At 32.5% G+C, this 22,284-nt stretch overlaps 3 protein-coding genes across 3 annotated transcripts; all 3 read left to right on the forward strand.

Moving 5' to 3' along the window:
• The first annotated feature begins 11,334 nt into the window (after positions 1-11,334).
• LOC104908587 (cytochrome P450 736A117) lies at positions 11,335-12,642 on the forward strand. Its single transcript, XM_048634090.2, has one exon. The coding sequence runs from the start codon at positions 11,455-11,457 to the stop codon at positions 12,448-12,450; it is 996 nt and encodes a 331-aa protein (XP_048490047.2). The 5' UTR covers positions 11,335-11,454; the 3' UTR covers positions 12,451-12,642.
• A 3,563-nt stretch (positions 12,643-16,205) lies between these two features.
• LOC125491652 (uncharacterized) lies at positions 16,206-17,205 on the forward strand. Its single transcript, XM_048633722.2, has 4 exons — positions 16,206-16,303; positions 16,403-16,532; positions 16,625-16,807; positions 16,897-17,205. The coding sequence occupies exons 1-4, from the start codon at positions 16,260-16,262 to the stop codon at positions 17,080-17,082; spliced, it is 543 nt and encodes a 180-aa protein (XP_048489679.1). The 5' UTR covers positions 16,206-16,259; the 3' UTR covers positions 17,083-17,205.
• Positions 17,206-20,636: 3,431 nt separating this feature from the next.
• LOC125492005 (uncharacterized) lies at positions 20,637-22,013 on the forward strand. The gene is made up of 5 exons (XM_048634092.2): positions 20,637-20,807; positions 20,896-21,163; positions 21,271-21,355; positions 21,470-21,597; positions 21,925-22,013. The coding sequence occupies exons 1-5, from the start codon at positions 20,637-20,639 to the stop codon at positions 22,011-22,013; spliced, it is 741 nt and encodes a 246-aa protein (XP_048490049.2).
• Positions 22,014-22,284: the final 271 nt, after the last annotated feature.

The following is a 22,284-nucleotide window of genomic DNA, read 5'->3' on the forward strand; positions in this document are numbered from 1 at the left end:
ATCGAACTCAGACCAACAGAACTCCAGACCATTATCAGTTCGCAGCCTTTTGATCTTCCTTTCAACTTGATTTTCCACTAAAACCTTCCACTGTTTGAAATTCTTGAAAGCATCACTTTTATGCTTCATCATAATCACCCAAGTCATTCTTGAATAATCATCAATCATAGACACAAAATACCTGTGACCTCCAATAGATGCAACTCGGGAAGGTCCCCAACAATCAGAGTGTACCTTTAGTTGTATGAACCGCCTTTGGAAACTTGCTGCGATGAAGCTTCCCAAACACACAGTGTTCACAAAACTCTAGGCTCTGCACCTTGTGCCCACATAGAAGATCCCTTTTTGACAGAATTTGCATCCCTCTTTCACCCATGTGCCCAAGTCTCATATGCCACAACTTGGTCAACTCCTCCTTGTGAATCTCAGATGATGCAACAGCAGCAGAATCTGTCATAGTAGACCCCTGAAGAATATATAAGGTACCAACTTTAATACCTTTCAGAACCACCTTTGAACCCTTGTAGACACTCATAGCTCCACCTTCACCTTGAAAACTGAACCCCTTACTATCTAGAAGACTCAGAGATATCAGATTCTTTGTCATTAATGGAACATGCCTAACTTCGTTCAAGGTACAGAGTGTACCATCATGAGTCCTCACCCTTATAGAGCCTATCCCAACTACTTTGCAGGCAGCACTGTTAGCCATAGAAACATTGCCTCCATCTATCTGCTTGTAAGTTGAAAACCACTCCCTGCATGGACTAATATGATACGATGCCCCAGAATCAAGAACCCACACATCCCTACAATGTGACTGGCTATTAACTACTAGGGCCAGATCTTCCTCAGAATCACCTCCAGTTTCTGCCAAAGCAGCAGAACCTTCACTTTTATCCTGCTGTTTCTTTTTCTTAGGACACTCATTCTTCCAATGCCCCTTCTCCTTACAGTAATTACAGATATCAGTAGTTTTAGGACCCTTAGAATTCGAATTTTTAAAGTTCGTTTTCTTTTTACCAGATTTCTTTTGTCCCTTCCCTCCAGTAACTACTAATCCAGATGCCTGATTTTCTGTACTAGACCCAGAAGCCTGGTGACGGACTTCTCTAGTATGCAGAGCAGATCTTACTTCTTCTAACGACAGACTATCTTTACCAACAATAAATGAATCCACAAAATTCTCATATGACATAGGCAAAGATACCAACAGAATTAAAGCAGCATCCTCATCATCTACTTTAACATCAATATTTCGCAGATCTAGTAAGATGGTATTTAATTTATCTAAATGATCTCTTAAAGACGTACCTTCCTGCATACGCAGGCTGAACAGACGTTGCTTCAAAAGCAACTTGTTGGTTAGAGATTTCGTCATGTACAAGCTCTCTAACTGCAACCACAGACCAGCAGCAGTGTCCTGCTCCGCAACTTCAGTAATTATGTCGTCAGACAGACACAACATAATTGTTGAATGGCTTTCTCCTCCAGAATTTCCATCTCAGCGGTAACTGAATCCGTTGCCTTCTTGGCCAACGGTGCCCACAACCCCTGTTGCTTCAGTAAAGCCCGCATCTTGATTTGCCACAGACTAAAACTATTCCTCCCAGTAAATTTATCAATTTTGACATTCATCCCAGACATCTTTCTCACACAGATCGATCACCAAAGCTCTTGATACCAATTTGTTATAACGGACGTGAGAGAGAAACAAATTATGAATGCAAAAACGATAAAAACAGACAACAGATTTACGTGGTTCACCAATTTGGCTACATCCACGGCAGAGAGAGGGAGAATATTTTATTATATGAGAAGAACAGATTACAGAGAGAAAAGAATGTATTTCGTAGTCTAAAACCCTAGAATATAAACAGAGTATTTATATCCCGTCAGAAAAACGCGAAAACGCGTTAACCGGGCAGCCGCCCGATCGGGCGGTATTTTACTTCCCCAGTTTGTTGCGCCCGGTCGGGCGAATGCCCGAGTCGTAATTCGGTACTTCGCCCGATCGGGCGAACAGCCCATGCATCGGGCGAAGACTTCTTTCACTTCAGCTTCTTCTTCGTTGCGGGCCGATCGGGAGGCCTAGCCCGACCCGATCGGGCGGAACCCCGAAGACGCTGTTTGACGCATTTTGTCGAACATCTTCGATGCACAATGATTCAAGGCATATTTCTACAGGCGCAATTCCTAATGGCGTCTTATTCTATATAGTCCACATATAATAAAAAAAATAGAAATTGAATAGTACAGAGTTTGATCTAGTGAATTCAAGTTTATATACTAAAGTCTTAACCAATAGGCCAAGTGATATTTAGTATTATTATCTTAAAGTATGAAATTAATAAAAGAAAATTTTTCTTATCCGAGACATAGCCCGGGCCTAATAACTAGTTTTTATTAAAAAAAAAATGTATACTTGCTCAGTTTTTTTTTTGTTGCAACATTTGCATTATTACACTTGTCGAGATGCAATTTTGACATAATAACTTTGTTATGTATTTGTAAAAATTATGCAAATAAAGTATTAAAAAATTACACATTAAGACGAATCAAAAAAGATCTCATATGACTATATTTATCCTTGTATATAGACCATCATAATACACAGTCAAAATGTGAAATGTAAGTAGTACAAAAATCAAAATGTTACAATTAAAAAAGAAAAATGGAGGAAGTAGTTATTTAGGTTGTTGTTAGATTCATCTCGTTATACTTTTAGTCAACTTTCTTACTTATAGGATATTAGATATATTTATTAACTATTAGAGTTATATTTCGTTTGTTTGCAATAAGTGAAACACTTCTTTGTTTTATGTGAGTGGCTTTTGAGAGACATGTTTTATTTATTTCTGAATAGAGGAAGTATATTGACAAATATATCAACTCAAAGAAGTGTATTAGGTATTTAAAAACAACGGAAGTACAACTATATTAGATTTTCTTTTTCTGAAACTTGTATATATAATAATTACTCCATCCGCTTCCTAAAGAACTTCCCTCTTTCCGTTTAAGGGTGTTTCCAAAAGATCTTCCCTCTTTTGCTTTATTCCTTATTTGGCAAAACAAATTTCCCTATTTACCCTCTCATGTCACTATCATATGGTCCACCATTACATTATTAATTCAATTTTACTCCCTTTTTCTCTCCTACTTTAACCCCTTTTTATTTGTTTATTTATTTTAACCTATTTCTCTCTCCTATTTTACTCACACCATGACCCACACAACTTGATTTACCTTGGTATCTGTAGGAACAGTAAGTGAGCAGATATTTAGGAAACGGAGGGAGTATTATGTAGTCACCTCATGCACTCAAATAAATAAGAATCTATATATCTCTTTGAAACTGCTTCATTAGAATATGTTTACCTTTTAAGTTTTAGTTGAGTGAAATTGATAAGAGAGAAAATTGGAAAATTGGTGGGATTAGAAGTAGTGTATGTGTCTAACAACCTGAATTCTTGCAACCAGCCTACAGAGGATTACAAAAAGTGGGAGAACTCTAGTTGAGATAACCCGAAGTATTACCATCGCACTCACCGAACTACATCGGAGATGTGGAGCTTAATTCCAAATTTTATTCAATTCAAATTAACGATTACAACAACGCCCTGATTCTCAGACTTTATCCTTATAAATTTCTATAGAAAATCCGGCAGAGTTTCCTTTGAAAATAGGACAACCCTAAAGCAGGAAATAATCTAAACGTGTTTATAGAATTCTAATAAATACAATATCTCCAATTCCAAATCTCAATAGCCTTAACGCTTCCGCGGATGAACACCAAAAGAGAATCAGTAGCACTTACAACTCTTAAATGGTGAAATAGATTATAGAAAATAAACGATTAACTATTACAAAGTGGAGCGTCCTTGTTTCAAAAAAAAAACAACACCACACCAACTTGTATCAGCTTCAACTTGCAAGAGATTAGCTTACGGCTTCAACCAAAAATAATTAGGGAAACTGCCACCCACCAAGAGACATGACACAGAAATGACAAAAAAACATACGCATACATCAACAAAGCTTAGTACTAAACCCGTAAAAAAAATTACCACGAGCTTTGGTGGCTTTTACTTGAAAGCGACTCAACAAGCAACATAATCACACTGTCACAACATGCATCTCATCAACTCATGTCGGTCACATACTTATTATATCTTTATCCGATTATTTTTTTCTATTACACTATCATTCACATAACAACAAATGCAACACGATGACTTCCACGCAATCAAAACAGAGACATATTTCATATATCTTTATTTAAGTAGTCTTTCAAGTATGTCACTGTTCCTTATCATGAAACTAAGTTTGCCAACTACGACGATATACATAGCTCTAAGGGCTATGTATAAAAAGCTTAAAATAGAAATAAAAATTTGAATCAAACATTTATTACCTCAAATGATGTGAAATTTTGTCATGAATTCATAAACTGTTTCTATTTTAAGACATGTATTTAATGCTTATATGTAGCCCTAAGGGATACATATAACATTACCCTATAAATAATATTTAATTATCTTTAATCGATTTCTTATCATAAATCCAACTTATATTTTTAACTACTATATCAATCATTTTCTTATACTTTACAAACAATTCCTTATTAGGGAGTTCAATAACATGACAACATTCCATTACACGAATCCTTATCGGAAATCCAATACCCAAGTATGATTTCTTATCAGGAATCCAATATCATAACAACTTACCATAATACGCTTTCTTATCAATAATCCAATATCAGCATATGATTCCTTATCAGAAAACCAATATCATAATTATATTACCTGATATGATTCCTTATCGGGAATCCAATATCGAAACAACTTACCATGATATGATTCCTTATTGGGAATCCAATATCGAAAACTTACCATCATATGATTCCTTATCGGAAATCCAACATCAACATAAGTTTCATACTTTGAGAAAACTTTCTTTTTAACCAGGGGGAAAGAGAATGCGGTGAACGAGACAAAAGCCTACACTTCGATAGTGTGGGTCGTCACCCAACCATTTGCTTTACTTCGGCTAATAACCACAACTAGTTCGGATGACACTTTCCGCTGATTTCATCAGCCATCCACAGGTTTCGCATTACCTAATATATCGCCCGATTATCGCCCCATAAAGCAATGGGTAGGTTTCCTTGTGGGCCCACCAAGGTTCATAGTCCATGTAGCACTGTTCGTGTCACCTCATTCGTCGACTTAGACAAGGCTACTTTCCCCTTTTATATCACTTTTTATTATCGTTCATGACTTACTCCGATCATTCTTAAAATTCTAGTTTACATTTCATCTCGATAGCTCTTAACAAAAACCTTTGAATAATAAACCAATCGAGAACACTTCTCCTTGGAGATTTATAATCGGTTAACATAATATCTTTATAAGTAAGTATTTCATACTAATACATGTATGCTTATATATATGCTACCAATGTCAATCATAAAACTTATGTACCACAACAACTAATAACTACTCATGTTCAATAAAACATCAACAATAATAACACCAGGTCTCTCAGTTATAATTAACTAACGAGAGCTAACATAAATTCCACAACTCATGATTCATGAAATAAAAATTGATAAAACTTTAACATTTATGGGTCATGTTATATAATAAGTCCAATTTCAATTACCATTATAAATGACAACCATTAATGAATCATAATTCTAACTAGTAAAGCGAGTCAACCTCATTCCTAATTAGAAGTCATTCAACCATGTAGTTGGAACTACTTTGAAGTATATCTTGGACTTACACTTACTTAAGTAATATGAGGTATTAACTTACTTTTGGTGAATACTAATTACACAATAAAACAGCTTATTATATTACTCCATATACCAATATCAAAGTGAAATCTCATTTTACACAACCTAGGTAACTAAGTCAATAATTAATTAACCAATAACCAATACTCAACATATTATAATGCACTATTGATTACTCCTTTCCAAAGTTATTTCGAGCACCAACAAAAAGTCACATCCTTCATTTAAAAGCCAATCAAAGTGAATCTCTTACAAGTTAACTTTGATTAACTCAAATCTTAATCATTTAACAAAGAAGTGGGTAATGTCTTACTTTATAACAAACATATGATGAGTTTACTTTTACTAAACTATTAGCTTTATTTAGTAAGTATTATTAAAAGAAATAAACATCTTAATTTCATTTTCCCCTCAAAAAAAAATCTTAATTTCATTTTAGTAAACTTTAATAGTATGCTAACTTTACTATATTAATCTACTCTGTAGAGTATTCCCTCCTCAGACTAACTAAGATATATTCACACATGAACGTTGCTATTGGAATTTATGAGCTATGAACTACTTTTAATATTCTTCGTATTATCAATACTTGGTTAAGTAAAGTGACAAAACCAATTCATTCCTAGAGTCTAGATAAATAGTCCCTCACTATCAACCTTTTACCTTTATAACTTCTTAATCACAATACTCTTCGCTTATAATTAACAATGAGCTCGAACTACTATTGTAATTGATAACATGAATAATATGTAAAGATTTAACACTTTCTACCAACATTAGTACCAACAAACGGTTAAGAATGAAAATAGATACTGACATTGGTTTCCATTTCTGCTAAATATCACTTAACTAAATGTTGAATGCTCAAAATTCAAAACGCAATGAACCCGACGCAAGACGGGGCGTTCTCATCTACTTTTGATGAAGAGTCCGCCGTTGTAGCCAAGTCATCCTCGTCCATCAGATCCTTCATCGACCCCATGTATTTGAGGTACAGGTCAATGTCCTTTTGTGGCGTCCACGACGCTGTCTTCTTCATTAGGAACTGGTACATTAACTTAGCCCTGACCCTGGTCGTCACTTCAGCCTCGAGAAGATCCAGCTCATTCTTCTGTGTGTCAATGCTTGCTTGGAGAGTCTCGATCTCCCGACGCGAGGATTCCTCCAACTTAGTCGCCTTGTTTCTAATCTCCTCCAGCTCTTCTCCATTTTTCTTTAGAGTTACCCCTATATCCTCCATGGTCTTTATTTATGCTAAAATTTATCACTTACGACGAAATTAAAGTTTGGGACGATTTAACCAGATTATGTTTAAGACAATGCAACAAATGAATGCGATGGGGATCAAAGGGGATGAACACACAACAATGGTGACGCGGAAAACCCCAATGAAGATGGGTAAAAACCGCGGGTGGATGGAGATCCACCAATCTACTATGGTTCACTGTCTCTCTTAGTGAGTGACTGACGTTACAAAAGTATTTTTCTCTCAAGTGTTCTTCCGATAATGTTACGTAAAAAATGACTCATGATCCTCTACTCCCTTTTGTATGCCTTTTTTCTTTCCTTGGCTTTTTCTCAACGAATACATAATAAATTCACTAATTATTACATTAATTTCAGTCCTTCAATCATGGGAGATCTTCCTTATCCACGCTCCAACGTCATGATCCCTGCTCCTCAACGGCTGAATTTACGCCTCATTACACTCCTTCCTTATTTAGCTAAACCGTTACCACTTAATGCTCAATTCCAATCTCGCGTTCTTCGCTGCGTCTTTAAGTCATAGTCACTTCGTCTCCATGTCAGATGGTATCGTGTCATCGAGTCATCAAGTCGTTGCTTCAATGTCATCCTGTCAAAAAATTCATCCATAACAGTCAACCTGCAAGGCTCCATCTCAGCGTCTTTGGACTACACGTTCGATTCAGCCTTCTCCATCCTCTGCTTCATGGTCAGGTGACCCTTCAGTAGGGATGAGATCTCCCTCTTTGCCATAAGGAGATGTTGAGAGGACTGCATAGAGAAGAGAGAATGTGTATCATTTAGCAGTTATAAATCATTGTCGTAATAGCGTAACGTCTCAAGGTAAAATAAGCGTCCATCCGACATCATGCGAGGAAGAGTGTGTTCCTTGATCCTTTCCATAGTGCTAGGAAAAAGGAACCTGTCAGCCTCAGGCCATATGGACCTCTCCAACGACATAAAGTCGTTAGGGACGGTCACAGTGTAAGAAGGCCCACTCTTATCTGGGGGGCCAGAAACTCAATTTTGCGCGTCTTGGACGCAACATCTTGCTCATCGTCCAAGTGGACGACGACCGTTGTGTCCTTCCTTGTCGACGCTGTCGACAGGGACATAGCGTTAGCAGAGGTCTTCCTCTTGCGTTTACGCAACATTTTAGCTAGTGCTTGGCTGTCTAGACTCCCCTTAGGGCGCGATTATGATGAACCTGTCCAGTAGCATTAAGTCGTTAAAGTGGAATTTTTTCTGGTAAAAGTTCTATCCAAAAAATAGAAGGAATAGATAAACTAACCTGAGCCATGGACGAACAACTGTCTTGAGAAGCAAATAGAATTCTTCTGAACTGCTTGTCTTCTTCTGGTACTTTCAAAAATTTGTCGCAGAGACTCTGAGACTCGTCGCGATGCGACGGTAGTTTGGGGTTAAGACCTGCAGGAGAAACGATGTAAGAGTAGTGTTAACGACGCGACACGAATGTAAAAAGACTGAAAATAAACACACCTTCGGTATTCCAGCCGTTAACCAGCGACATCCCAGCTTCCCCTAGCGACGACTTCTTCACAAACACAAATCTGTTTTTCCAACCTCTGTCATTCGACTGAACTCCCCCAACCAGAGGTTCTAACCTCGCTTTTGCAGGCAGGGCTATTCTATTTTTTGCCTTGACCCTAATTTCATAATATAACAGTAGGTCGTGAAAGGTGAAGGCCTCTTGCCATGACACCGTCACCCTATCGATGACGCTCAGAATCCGCCAGACTTGGGGCATAATCTGCCCAGGGCTGATCTGGTAAATTTGCATCAGGTCTCTTGCTAGGGGAGTGAAGGGAAGTCTCAGGCCTATTTTGAAGGGGTACTCATAGAGCACCACCCATTTGGGGGGGACAAGTTTCTGGTGGTTCATCGGACTCGGCATTCCTAATAACAGTACTTTCGGGCAAATTACCTAAGTCTAAGAACCTTAGCATGTCTTCTTCCGACATCGTAGATAATTCGTCTTCATTCTCACTCCTCTGTTCCACGACTTTCTCTTACCCTCTCGATTTTTCTTGATTTTTTACGAAAGTCCTAATGCTACGTCTGCTAGGTGCCATGAGTGCAGTTGGAGAAGAAAAGAAAATAGCGCGAATTAAAGGAAATAACGAACGGGACGTATGAAATTACCTGGTATCAGTGATCGATTTTCCGGCGGAGAGAATAATGGAAGTTAAGGAAACTATCTTACTTAAGGAGAGAGAAAGGTTTGGTGAAAGTGAGATCTTTAAACCGGCCACGATATTTATTTCTTGGAGAGTAATCATGACATTGTGCTAACGGTTAGAATTAAACGGCTATTTAAAAAAGAAAACTACCTTTTTATGTTTTGAGACCATTGGGCTGCCCAGTATAACCGCCTAAAATGGATTTTCATTCATTCCTTGTGTTTCTCCGAAGGATTTTTTCTATAATTGACGAAGCAAGATTCTTTCTGTGATTTTTGCTAAAATATCTTGGTAACTTAGAAGGTATTTCATTTGATTTATTGATTTTTTAACAATTGTCACACGGATTTAGTGTTACCCCGATTCAACAATTAGGGGCAAATTGTTATGGTTAAGTTTTTCGCCGGATGACACTGACATGACGACATGATGACGCGATGCCATTTGACATCATGACGTAGTGACTATGACATGAAGACGTAACAGAGAACACAAGACTGGAGCTAGAAACTATGCAGTAACAGTTTTGCTAAATAAGGAAGGAGCATAATGAGGCGTAAAATCAGTCGTTGAGGAGCGTGGATTGTGACGTTGGAGCATAAATGAGAAAGATCTCCCATGATTAAAGGATCGAAGTTAATGTAATAATTAGAGAATTTATTATGTGTTCGTTGAAAAAGCCAAAGAGAAAAAGAGGCATACAAAAGAGAGAGAGGATCATTAGTCATATTTTACGCAACATCGCTAGAAGTAAGCTAAAGAGAAAAATATTTCTGTAACGATTGTCACTTGCTAAGAAAGACAGTCAACCATAGTATATAGGTGGATCTCCATCCACCCGCGGTTTTTACCCATCTTCATTGGGGTTTTCCGCGTCACCATTTTTGTGTGTTCATCCCCTTTGATCCCCATTGCATTCGTTCATTGCATTATCTTAAACATAATCTGGTTGAATCGTCCGAAACTTTAATTTCGTTGTAAGAGATAAATTTTAGTGTAAACAGTTTTGAACAAAAAATCCTAAATATAATTAGTATTTAATAAACACCTTTAAAAATAAGCATGTTATAATGTGAGATTATTAAAGTAGTGGTTCCTCATTTCCATTTGAAGTACTTGGAAACTCAAAGGGAAAAATTCAAAAAATTACGGAAATTAGGGTAATTTTAGAGAAACAGAGGGAGTACTTCAATCCATCTTGACAATTGCTACAAGCCATGATCCCGACAGTTGATCTTTCCATTTTGTTTATATGATGTGTAATTCTATGATAAACCTTTAACGCTTTAAGCTGACCCACTTTAAGGCAATTATTTTTGTCGAGTTTGATTATAGGTGAGTAAATGGTAGGCCGAGTAGGCTCGGGCTGATTTCTTTTAACCAAAATCCGTTATTTCGGGCAAGATACAATGATTACGATCAAACTTCGGGCGAGTCAAATTTAAAACAAACAATATTTAGTTACCTAAACCAGTCCTAAAAAAGTTCGAGCCAGGCCGAGTCTAAAAATCAGGACTAAAAATTCTTTCCAAGCCCTTGCATTGTTGGGGCCGGACCGAGTCGACCTTGATCAGCTCTAAATTTCATGCACCTAATAGATCTTCAAACTCTCTATATCTTGCATTTTTCAAGTTAATAGGCCCTCCCATTTTTGGACTAAATATATGAAAAAAAGATCTTCTACTTTGATTAGAATTGATGTATATTCTAATATACTTCATATATTTTCTAATAGTTACAACACTTGATTTTTACGTTTTTCAATACACAAATTTGATAAATCCAATAACATTTCTACATACTAAACTTCGTATTATTTATTAGTCGCAAAATTCCAGTGAGAATATGTATATAAATTTGCAAAAGTAAAAATAATGTAACAACTGTTACAAAATAAAGGAAGTATAAAAAAATTAACAGTAACGAATAGTCCTCAATGAAATAATATTCTAATCAATCATTAGATATGTATTGTTATAAAAAGAAGTGAATTAATGAATTGAAAGTAAACGTCAACGTACCAAACCAAGTAACTATTAATTTATTTGGATTAGCGCTCAAACTGGAATCATGCCGTCACTCCGATCCATGTTCAGGCCTCCTTCCCTTCATGCTTTTAAGATTGTTCATGTCTTATTTCATCTATATAAGTGGTCAAGTGGGTTTAGAATGCATAATACACATATCTAAGTCCAACACAAGCATATGGAAACAATGTATAGTCTTTTTCCGCAATTCTTGCAAAATCTGTTTTTTCATCCTTGCTTCTTACCTGTCTTACTCTTTGTAATTTTTTTCTACAAGTTTCTCCTTGAAAATTCTGCTAATAATGGAAAAAACCTACCACCCTCACCACCAAAATTACCAATCATAGGGAACCTTCATCAGCTAGGTTCACTACCACATCGTTCACTTCACGCCTTATCTCAACAACATGGCAAGCTTATGTTCCTCTACATGGGTTCTAAGCCAACTCTTGTGGTGTCATCTGCGGATGCAGCCCAAAAAATAATGCAAACATACGACGTGATCTTTTCTAACAGGCCTAAATCTCGCAGTGCTAGCAGAATCTTCTACGACTGTAAGGATATCGCATTTTCTCATTATAGAGAATATTGGAGGCAGCTGAGGAGTATAAGCGTTACACAACTGTTAAATAGCAAAAAAGTTCAATCGTTCCGAGCAATAAGAGAAGAAGAGGTGGGTTTAATGGTTGAAAAGATAAAGAGATATTGTTCATCAGTGGTTAATTTAAGGGAGATTGCTATGACATTTACAAATGACGTGATATGTAGAGCATCCTTCGGAAGAAAATATAGTGGTGATCATGGAGGAGTTAATTTTGAGAAGCTTTTGGAGGAAGCCATGAAGTTGCTTGGGGCTTTTAGTGTGGGAGACTTCATACCTTGGCTTAGTTGGATTGATCGAGTCAATGGTTTGGAAGGTCGATTGGAGAAAGTTGTAACAAGGATGGATGTATTTCTTGAAAAAGTAATACAAGAACACCAAAATGGCCTAAACACTAAGAAGATCATTAACGATGAGTCAGAGAACGAGGATAGTGTTAAAAATTTTATGGAAATTTTGCTTGAAATTCAGAAGGAGAATAAAGATGTTCTTTCGATGGATAGTATCAAAGCCGTGATATTGGTAAGTGCTTTTCTATTTTCAAATATTAATTGCAAATTTGCAATACTTTGAATTTTACATGAGAATGCTCCTTACATGAGAAATGAGAATGAATTTCAACCACACGATTGGTTTAGACTTACAACAGTTATTCATTAGAGTTATATCCCTCTAAAAAATTTTGAATTCAAAAAAAAATTGTTTTTTTTGAATTTTTTTTTTTCCAAATATTTTGTTTTTGGAATAACATCACTTTTTCATTAGAGTTATATCACTTATTCATAAGAGTTATAGTGTGTTAAATTCATTCTCATTTCTCATATAAGTATGCATTCTCATATGAACTCACTTATATATATATATATATATATATATATATATATATGACAAACTAAACTAATACATCAAATACTTACATCTTATGAAGTATAATCTACCACATATCATCTTGTTGTTTCTTATAAATTACATAATATCCAAAGCCAAAATTGAAAAAGTTGGACCTTCAAAATCTAAGTATTGCAACTATCTATATATATATCTAAAGTAAAATCCTTGAGGCCACGTGTCGTTCTGTTAGCGATTTCAATCCCACGTGGCATTACGTGGCATGCTCCTTTGATCAGTATTTCTCGAAGCTCATTGAGGGTGTCCACGTGTCATTCGAATCAAAGAAGATGTAATTGGCGTCAATCAGGGATTTAAATTGATATGTGATCTACATAATTAAGGAAACGTTTATTGGAATAAGGTCATGTGTGTCGAGCAAGTTACACGTGAAAATTAAAAAAAAAAAAAATTATCAATCACGATCTTAATTGAGAGATTTTCGCATAAATTATGGAAGCAATAAAGGAAATCTGAATATCAATAACATTATTATGGAAACAAATAATTATCGAATCAATTAGGAATCAATCATGGTTGTAATTGATAATCAACCAACCACCCATGCTAATATTAAGGAAACAATTTTACATTACTATAATAAAAAAAATTAATTTAATATGTTATACTCGGCCATATGTAGTATATAATATCAATGATTTTAGGCTTTGTCTCACCACACCACACCAAATCCAAAATTCCGGAATTTTTTTAATTAGAGGAGAGTCTAAATGGCGTTTTTAGGATGGTCATGGCACACTATAAAACAGTTTGTTCGATTTTTATTCATGCGTTTTTATGATATTATCTTCACAAAATATAATAGAAACCAATCCAATAACCATAAACGTGATATGTCCGTAATTGAAGATGTAATTCATGAAGTTCCATGTGAAGCACAATGCGCCTCAAATGATATTCCATGGCATCCGAAATTGGCACATTCTAATTTTTTTGATGTTGATGCAATGGTGTTAACACTATTTCGTTCGGGTCGTCTTTTGAGTCATAAGGTATCAAAAGAATTCACGCATGATATATGTTATGATTCGCCTATATGGGATACTATTGAAGACGTTACTTCATCAAAACCTCGGTTTAGGGTACACTTGGATTGTGATAACATGATGTTATACTACCTACATACTGTTCCTCCAAGGATTCATAAAGTGTGTGATGAGTGTTTCGAAGAATTGAATTTGGTCGACGGAGATCTTCTTCAATTAAGTAGAAATAAAACTTTATTGTATTATTGTGCAAGTGTATTTAGCAAGTTGTTTTACATACTATTTTATATTAATGTAGTATGTTAATTCTCTTAGTTAAATTACAAAATAAGTCCAATTAGAGTTGTACTTTTTTTTTCATTTTTAATATATATAGATACGTGTTTTTGTGTCCATATTAGTCATGGTTGTTTCCCCTCAAAAAATAAAAACTCATGGTTGGTGATTAATACATGTAATAAATTCAAGCTTTTAAATACCAACAATGCATGCAAGCCATTAAATAGTATCTACCACCTAATGCATGCAATACATTAAATGATAAATTTTTTGCCTATAAAATAGATTGCAAGTATCCGATTTTTTCAACCCTCTTGCTTCCAATCCTTTAAAATCGGTTTTAAAAATCTTTGCTTATTATCCTTCAACTTTCTCAAAAACAATTTATTTCATTAAATGGATCCTAGAGTTGCAAAACATGTCAATGATATTAACGAGTCTATGTATGAATTTTTTGAAGCATGGTCTGCCATTGATGAGGAGATTTCGAAATCTCTAAAAGCACTAAAAAAATTAGATGATGAAGATGAAGTGGAAACCATGGGTTATGTTGGTATGATTATCTCCTTTCGTAATAAGATTGAACTTGCAACAATAGAAGCAAAGGAAAGAGTTCAGTATTTGGATTCCCTAATAAATGATTAATGTACTTAAACGTGTTCAACGATTGAGGATGAAAAGCTGAGATTATGTCTTCAAGAAAAAAAATATTCAAGTTTAGGTGGTGTTATTCAAGTTTATCTCATGTATTGTTTTGTATTTCCGTATTAACTATGTATTCCATATCTCTTTTTATTTTTGATGGTCATGAATTTTGTTTATTACAGAAAAAGTCTTGCACTACATGACTAAATTTATTAAGTGAAATTTTATAGTAATGAATTTTAAATATGTATTATGTATATCTCTTTAGTTATCATAGTCATTAATTAATTTCAATAAAGAAAAAGAAAATATAATGTTAATTTTTTTTTTCGGATCATAAAAAAAAACGTGGACATAAAATTTTAATTCTAACGTAATTAGTTTGTATATTTCGATCTAACAATGAACATATCACCGTGGGATTCTCTTATATGTGTTAAAGATTTTGATTTGATTTACCTTTTAATATATTTTATTCGTTACCAAACATAAGCATTAAAACACTAATTATGAACATTTATATTTAGCAATTTAGAAACGAAATATTCCAGTGAATTTTTTTTTGATTGATTCCGAAATTAAGTGATTTCAAGCAACACATACTTTAATTTGCTGTATTTTTTTCTTATATATATTGAACATACAAAACAGTTGTTTTATTTCTTTTGTGAAATGGATCCTCATGTCAATAAGGTGCGAAAAAATGAGTTAACATTGCTAAATTCTTTGATGAGGCAAGTTCGTGTTCAAAATAAGGAAATAGGTATATATATATACTGCAAATTATTATTTCCACACGTTTTTTTTTTTAAACTTTACTTTTTTACATTCTGTTAAAACATGGTATCTTAAATAAACCCTTTTTCGATTTTTTATCACATTATAGTTCTAAAAAACAAAAAAATCGTTACATGAAATCCGAAGTAAAAAAGAAATCGTTACATTGTAGCTTAAATAAATCCTTTTTCGATTTTTTATCACAATATAGCAATTTTCACCTCTTTGTTCTGTTTGATTTTTTCTTTTTTTTTTTTGTCCACGTTTAGTATTAGTAGTATCATAAATTTATATGCATGTGAAATAGACAATATTCGTAATTGTGTAATTCTAAAAAAATGACATGTTAGGTGTTGTTGGAGTACTCATCTATATGGGACGTGCTCAAACAAAAATTAATCAAGAAAGCAAAAAACAATATATCATACTAATTGACAAGAGGTAATTTTATAATTTCGTGATTTATATTACATGTAATTGTAGTTATTTTCGTTTTTCTTGCCATAATTAATATATTGATTAATTGTTTCTACTTATATCAGTTATACTGCTATGAAACTATGCGTTGTCGACAATTTTTTTTACCATTTAGAACAATTAAGTTCTGACCTATTACAAGACGCTGTGGTTGTTTTAGCAAGAGGATTGGTTTTGAAAAATGATGACGGTAAGCATGAAATTTGATTATTTAGGTAACATATGTTCAAATTCTGTATTTGAATTACCTTTGTCTTTTTACTACATTTCATAGGCATTTATTTGCAATCTGTTGAAAACACACAAATCATGATCAATCCTAGGACAAAGATTGCAAGCAAACTAAAACAGTGGTAAGCTACTATGTGTACTTACATGCGATTTGATCATTTTTTGAACCATGCGCAACTTAACGTGTTCTCTTTAATACATGTTTTGATTGGGTTAATTAGGTTTCGTAACGATCAATTTGTCCGACACAAGACACTATGGATAAATAAGACATCTCTTCCGCTCAATAGATTACTATGCATCTCGAATTCAATGCGTTTATCCATTTCTGAGTTTCACAAATACAACGGAGTATGTCCTATCTGATATTTACTTATAATATCTTAAATGCGTTCGTTTATATTTATATAGATATGTAAATTAAATTCATTATTTCATTGTAGGGATGCAAATGTAGGGTTGTTGGGAGAATAGATGATATTGATAAAGTAAATAGTTCTAATTCCGTATTGGCGCATATCAAAATTAAGGATATAAGTGGGTCATTAAGTGTTGGACTATCTCACAAGCAAATATGTTTTATATTACAAAAGTCCACTCTTGATCTACCAACACGAACTGAAGAGGTATGTATGTTAATATTATAATCTTCTATGATACAACTACAACTTTGTAATATAAATTTCGCATTATCGCTAATGATTGTTTTTTTTAGGTTAAATACATGGACAACATACGAACCAAACTGTTCTCTCATATTGGAGATGCATATGTTTTCGTACTTGAAGCGACATTGCTATGTTTTAAATCTAAAGTTCATAAAGTTGTGGATGTTACACACGTTTACTGGGCGGAAGAGTGTGCTTATCAATTTACTTGCAAGTTGCCTACTTATAGCTAACAAATGTATCACAAAATATAAATTTTATGTATTTTATTTGTTATTTAAATTTTCTTAGTTACAAATTGTGTTTCAATTATAATGTAAGTTTACTACTTTTTGTTATGCGTCATTAATTATATAATTCGAGGGTTTTGTTTATGTCTTAAATCATAATAGAATGAAAAGTTATTACAATAAAGCATCATAACATTATATATAGATTATATGTAATCGTATTTATATATTCGGTTATAAATTTGATTTATTACCAAACACTTAAAATAATAAACTAAATTAGTGCAATAATTAATATTGGACGTATATATAAACAACCATATACAATTATTAGTCACGTTCTTAATAAAAAAAATAGTAACTGGCGTCAATTTTGTAATTGAATTTAGAAAAAATTTCCTATATTACATAGTGCACTAATTGGGGTAGTTTTATATTTGACATTTACGAAATTTTGGTAGGTGTTGCCAATAATTAGTGACTTTCCATTTTGTCAAATATTATTGCCAAAAGACACAACCATTTATAATAATGTAAATATGTATAATATATATACAGATTTATATATTCCGGTTTTTTACAAAAAAAAAAATCGAATTTTGATTTGTTTCGTTTATTTATGAATTTCTTAATAATTCATATATTAAAATGGAATTAATTGGGATATACATAGACATTTGGCAGTTACGAAATGTTGCTATGATTAGTTTTAATTTTGACTTTCCATTGTCTCAAATATTATTGCCAAAAGACACATCTTTTCATTTTCTCTAATCATGCATTTTTTTATGAATCTATATATATCTAAATATACATGCATAGTTTTTACACTTCATTTAACCAAAATACACCCTCCAAATTGATATTTCGATTTTTTCTTTCTCACACTCTCAAACATGGAATTCCCAAATGCAAAGAAGCCTAACATTGTTCATTCCCTTCCTACTGAAATTATTATTGAAATACTTTCACGCGTTGGTGCTGCAAGTGCTCTTGATTTATTTTCATGCAGAATGACGTGAGTTTTATATTTATATATTTCTTTTGTTTTTACGAGATTTAAATTTACACATTATCATCTTATGAAATTAATTTATTTTCAGTTGCAAGGCTATTAATAAAATGTCACACGATGAGAAGATATATAAAAAGGTTTCTTTCGAACATCTGTACATGCATTCGATGCGTAATGATGAAAATAAAGCAACTTTTTTGATTTGTGCGTGCAATACAAGAACCCAGAAGCACTTTTGCGTTATGGCATGGTAAAGTTGTTTACTTTTGAATAACGAAATTTTATCGCATGTATATTTTTTTGTTTATTTAAATTCTGAACATACCTAACTATTTCTCTATAGGTACAATATTTTACATATGTGTTGTTAGATGAAGGGTTGAAAACCATCGAATTGGCACATGCAGAGGGCAATTTGTTGGCCACATATTTATTGGGACTTTTGCTTATATGCAATGTAGATGAAGAGCGCAAAAAGAGGGGTGTATCGTTATTACTAAGTGTTTTTCACCAGCATCCAATAGATGAAGTGGTTCAATTAAGAGGAACTTTACGAGATATGATGGTGTCCCTTTGGTTAAATAATAGCATTGTTCGTGAGTCAGACCAATTGGTCAAGTGTGATCAAGGGCACCTTCATGAATATGACAACATTGTGGACAAATGGGATTACTTCGCATGGGGTCCTGATGATCTCAATCATTTATGTGACGCATACTTATGTAATCGCGAAGCAGCCTTTTTTCTACGCTTGCTCGACTAGCTTTTTTAACTTATGAAATAGTTGTTTAAATGTTTGCTTTATATACATTTGTAGTTTATTTTTCAATTGTATCAAGTTTCTTTTCATAATAAGAGTTTTAATTTCAATAAGATCAGTTTTTATTAATCTTATATCTTTTCCTTAGTAAATGATAATCATTTTTGTTAAGTTATGCTAAATTTATATTAGTTTGACCACATATCAAAGCAATCTATACCAATATTTAGATTAAACACTAATAATCAAAACTTATAATTGTTTAAGCCTATATAAGGTTAATTTAAGTAGTTGGCTTATTTAAGATTCATAATATACTTACCTATATATGCACGCTAACAATTAATTTTTAAGTAATGTAATTAAATATTAATGTTACGTCAATTTACGTAAAGGTTGTACATTATATGTCTTATATTTTTTTATCTAAAAAAAAAAAATTTACGTATTTGTGGGCAATTAATCTACACGATCTATATTTATGTCAGCAATGATAATACTTTTTCGCAATAATTGTATTTTAGGAATATATGGTCTAATCAATGAAAAAATAAAAGTAAATATATTAGTAATTGATTAGTTGATTATCGTATTTTAGTAATATATGCATAGATTTGTGAATATATGTCCTATATTTTTTAAAAACTCAACATTAATTCAGAACGAATCAACGAAGCATGCTACTATTATGTATTATAGATTTTTGTATTTTAGGAAGATATGTGTTACTCGAAGTTAAATTAGTAGTTAGTAGGATATGTTATTAATTAGGGCAGTTAATGATATGATTTTTAGTGATTTAATGATTTAAATGAATGTAAAAACTTATTGTAAGTAATTAAGAAATCGGTGATTAAGATTATAAAAATTTTACAAAGGAAAAAAATTGATTAGAAAATCGTATCATTAATATATACGATACTCGATGTTAAAATAGGATAGATATCTTATTAATTTTTTTTTTTTTTTTTAAGAGGAGATATCTTATTACTTGATGTAGTTGATGATATGATTTTGAGTGATTTAATGATTTACATTAAGATAACAAAAATCTTTACTCAATTTTAGAATAGGTGATTAAATTGTAATTGATTAGTAGATATTCTTATGAGATATTCATATTTTAGGTATGTTATTCCTAATATCACTGTACGAATATATTTAAATGAAGGTAATAACTTATGTAAGCAGTCTTATAATTGGTCATTAAGATTGTCAATGATTATGATATATTTAAATTTTAGGTAAGCAATTACAATCACTATAAACGAACAAATATATAGATTTTTAGATCTCTTTGTTAATTCAGAAGGAATCACGATACTATTCTTTTTTTTTAAAAAGTTTACAATAATAGAAATTTTCCAAATAATTGTATTTCATGAATATATACGATACTCGATGTTAAAATAGGATTGATATCTTACTTTTTTTTTTTTTTAATAGGAGATATCGTATTACTTGATGTATTTGACGGATTTTGAGTGATTTAATGATTTATATTAAGATAACAAAAATCTTTACTCAATTTTAGAATCGGTGATTAACATTGTAATTGATTAGTAGATATTCTTATTTTTCAATTCTCTAACCGAATTAGGTCTTAACTTTTGACCAAATCATTTCCTTAAATAGCTCCATATTAACGTGAATACTAATTCGTAGTATAATTTACTTCACTTTATATAAATACAAACTGACCTCTTACTCCTAATCTTAATCACATTTGTTTGAAAACCCGTTTATTCCATATTTCATTCATTCGAATATATTCCTAGACAAATGGCATCCCAAAATGATGCACCTGTTAAAAAAATAATTAATGTTTCTGATTTGGTTAAGGGAACGAAATATATCACTATTGAAGTCCGGATAATAAGGGTTTATGAGAAGCCAAACTTTACAAACAATATGGAAGCTGGTAGCATTGAAATGATTTTGATGGATGTACATGTAAGTGCTATGTAATTATATTATATAGATAGATATTTTTATTCGTTTTCTTTACTAATAGTCAATTATATTTTATATGTGTTCATAGGGTACAAAAATACATGCCAGTATTCGAAGGAACCTAATTGTTGCTTTTTGGCCTAAAATTGAGGAAGGAGGGTTTAGACATATTTCAAATTTTTTGCTACGTGATAATGCTGGATACGAGCTAACAACGCAACATAAATTCACCATATCAATGAATTATGGATCGTCTATAGTAGACTGCAATCCTTTGGATATCCCACTGTATGGTTTTGAATTTGTTCCATTTGGTGATATTTTGGCCAAAAAAGGTTCTGATGTTTATCTCATTGGTATGTTTATTTTGTTCTATAATAATTTTCTTTATTTCTATGATATTTAGTTATAATTCTGAAACGTACACATTAAGTTATAATTGTTTTTTAAAAACAACATATAGATATAATTGGGCAAGTGACTGCGTATGGTGAACTAATCAATACGGCTAAATCGAGGTGCATGACTATTGAGCTGATGGACACAAAGTATGTGTATATACATTATTAATCATTGCCTATTGTTTTTGGGATAATTTTGAAAATTTTATTCAAATTTTAATATAACAACTTATTAAACTTTTCATTCGTATTTCTAATTAGGAATGACAACCTAACATGTGTTCTATGGGGCACATATGCTGATGAGATGATAAATTACATCAATGCTGAGGGAGCTAATGGTGCAGTTATAGTCATCTTACAGTTTGCAAAACGAATAATGTATAAAGGTAATTCCTACTTTTATTTAATCTACGTTTTTATTTGAATTTTTGTATTAAATATGTATTAGCTTTTTAATTTTCGTATTAGATTTGTAATAGATTTTATTTTCGTACTAAATGTGTATTAAATATATCTTGAAGAATCAAGAAAAAGTATAATAAAATGCACCAGTTAACTTTTTTTTTTTTCCGGATATTTTTAAAAAAGTTACAAAATTGTATATTTACCATAACTGCTTCGTATGTTTTTAACGTAAATTAGATTCGATTTTTGTTATTTAAATTTTTATTGTGTTATATATATTAATTTGTCTATCTGTTTTTTTATAATAGGTGGTGTTCGTGTTCAAAATTCTCGATATGCTTCAAGATTGTTCATTAACACACAACTATCTGAAATTATTGCTTTTAAAGATAGGTAAGTTATATTAATTTTCAATTTAATATATGATATATGAGCCACATTTATATAATTAAACATTTATATAATTAAAGTTTTAATGATGATTAATGTTATATATCAATTACCCTACTTAACACTCATATATAAAAACAAAATATCAAATATATTCGTACAAGTATAAACCTTTGTTTTATCATGCAACTATGTATTAGAATAACATGTAATTGTATGTTATCTACCACAATAATATAATTTGAGATTTTGTAACTAGATCTAATTATTTGTATAGA

The sequence above is a fragment of the Beta vulgaris genome, chromosome 7, assembly GCF_026745355.1.
Source record: "Beta vulgaris subsp. vulgaris cultivar EL10 chromosome 7, EL10.2, whole genome shotgun sequence".
Classification (NCBI taxonomy): Eukaryota; Viridiplantae; Streptophyta; class Magnoliopsida; order Caryophyllales; family Amaranthaceae; genus Beta; species Beta vulgaris.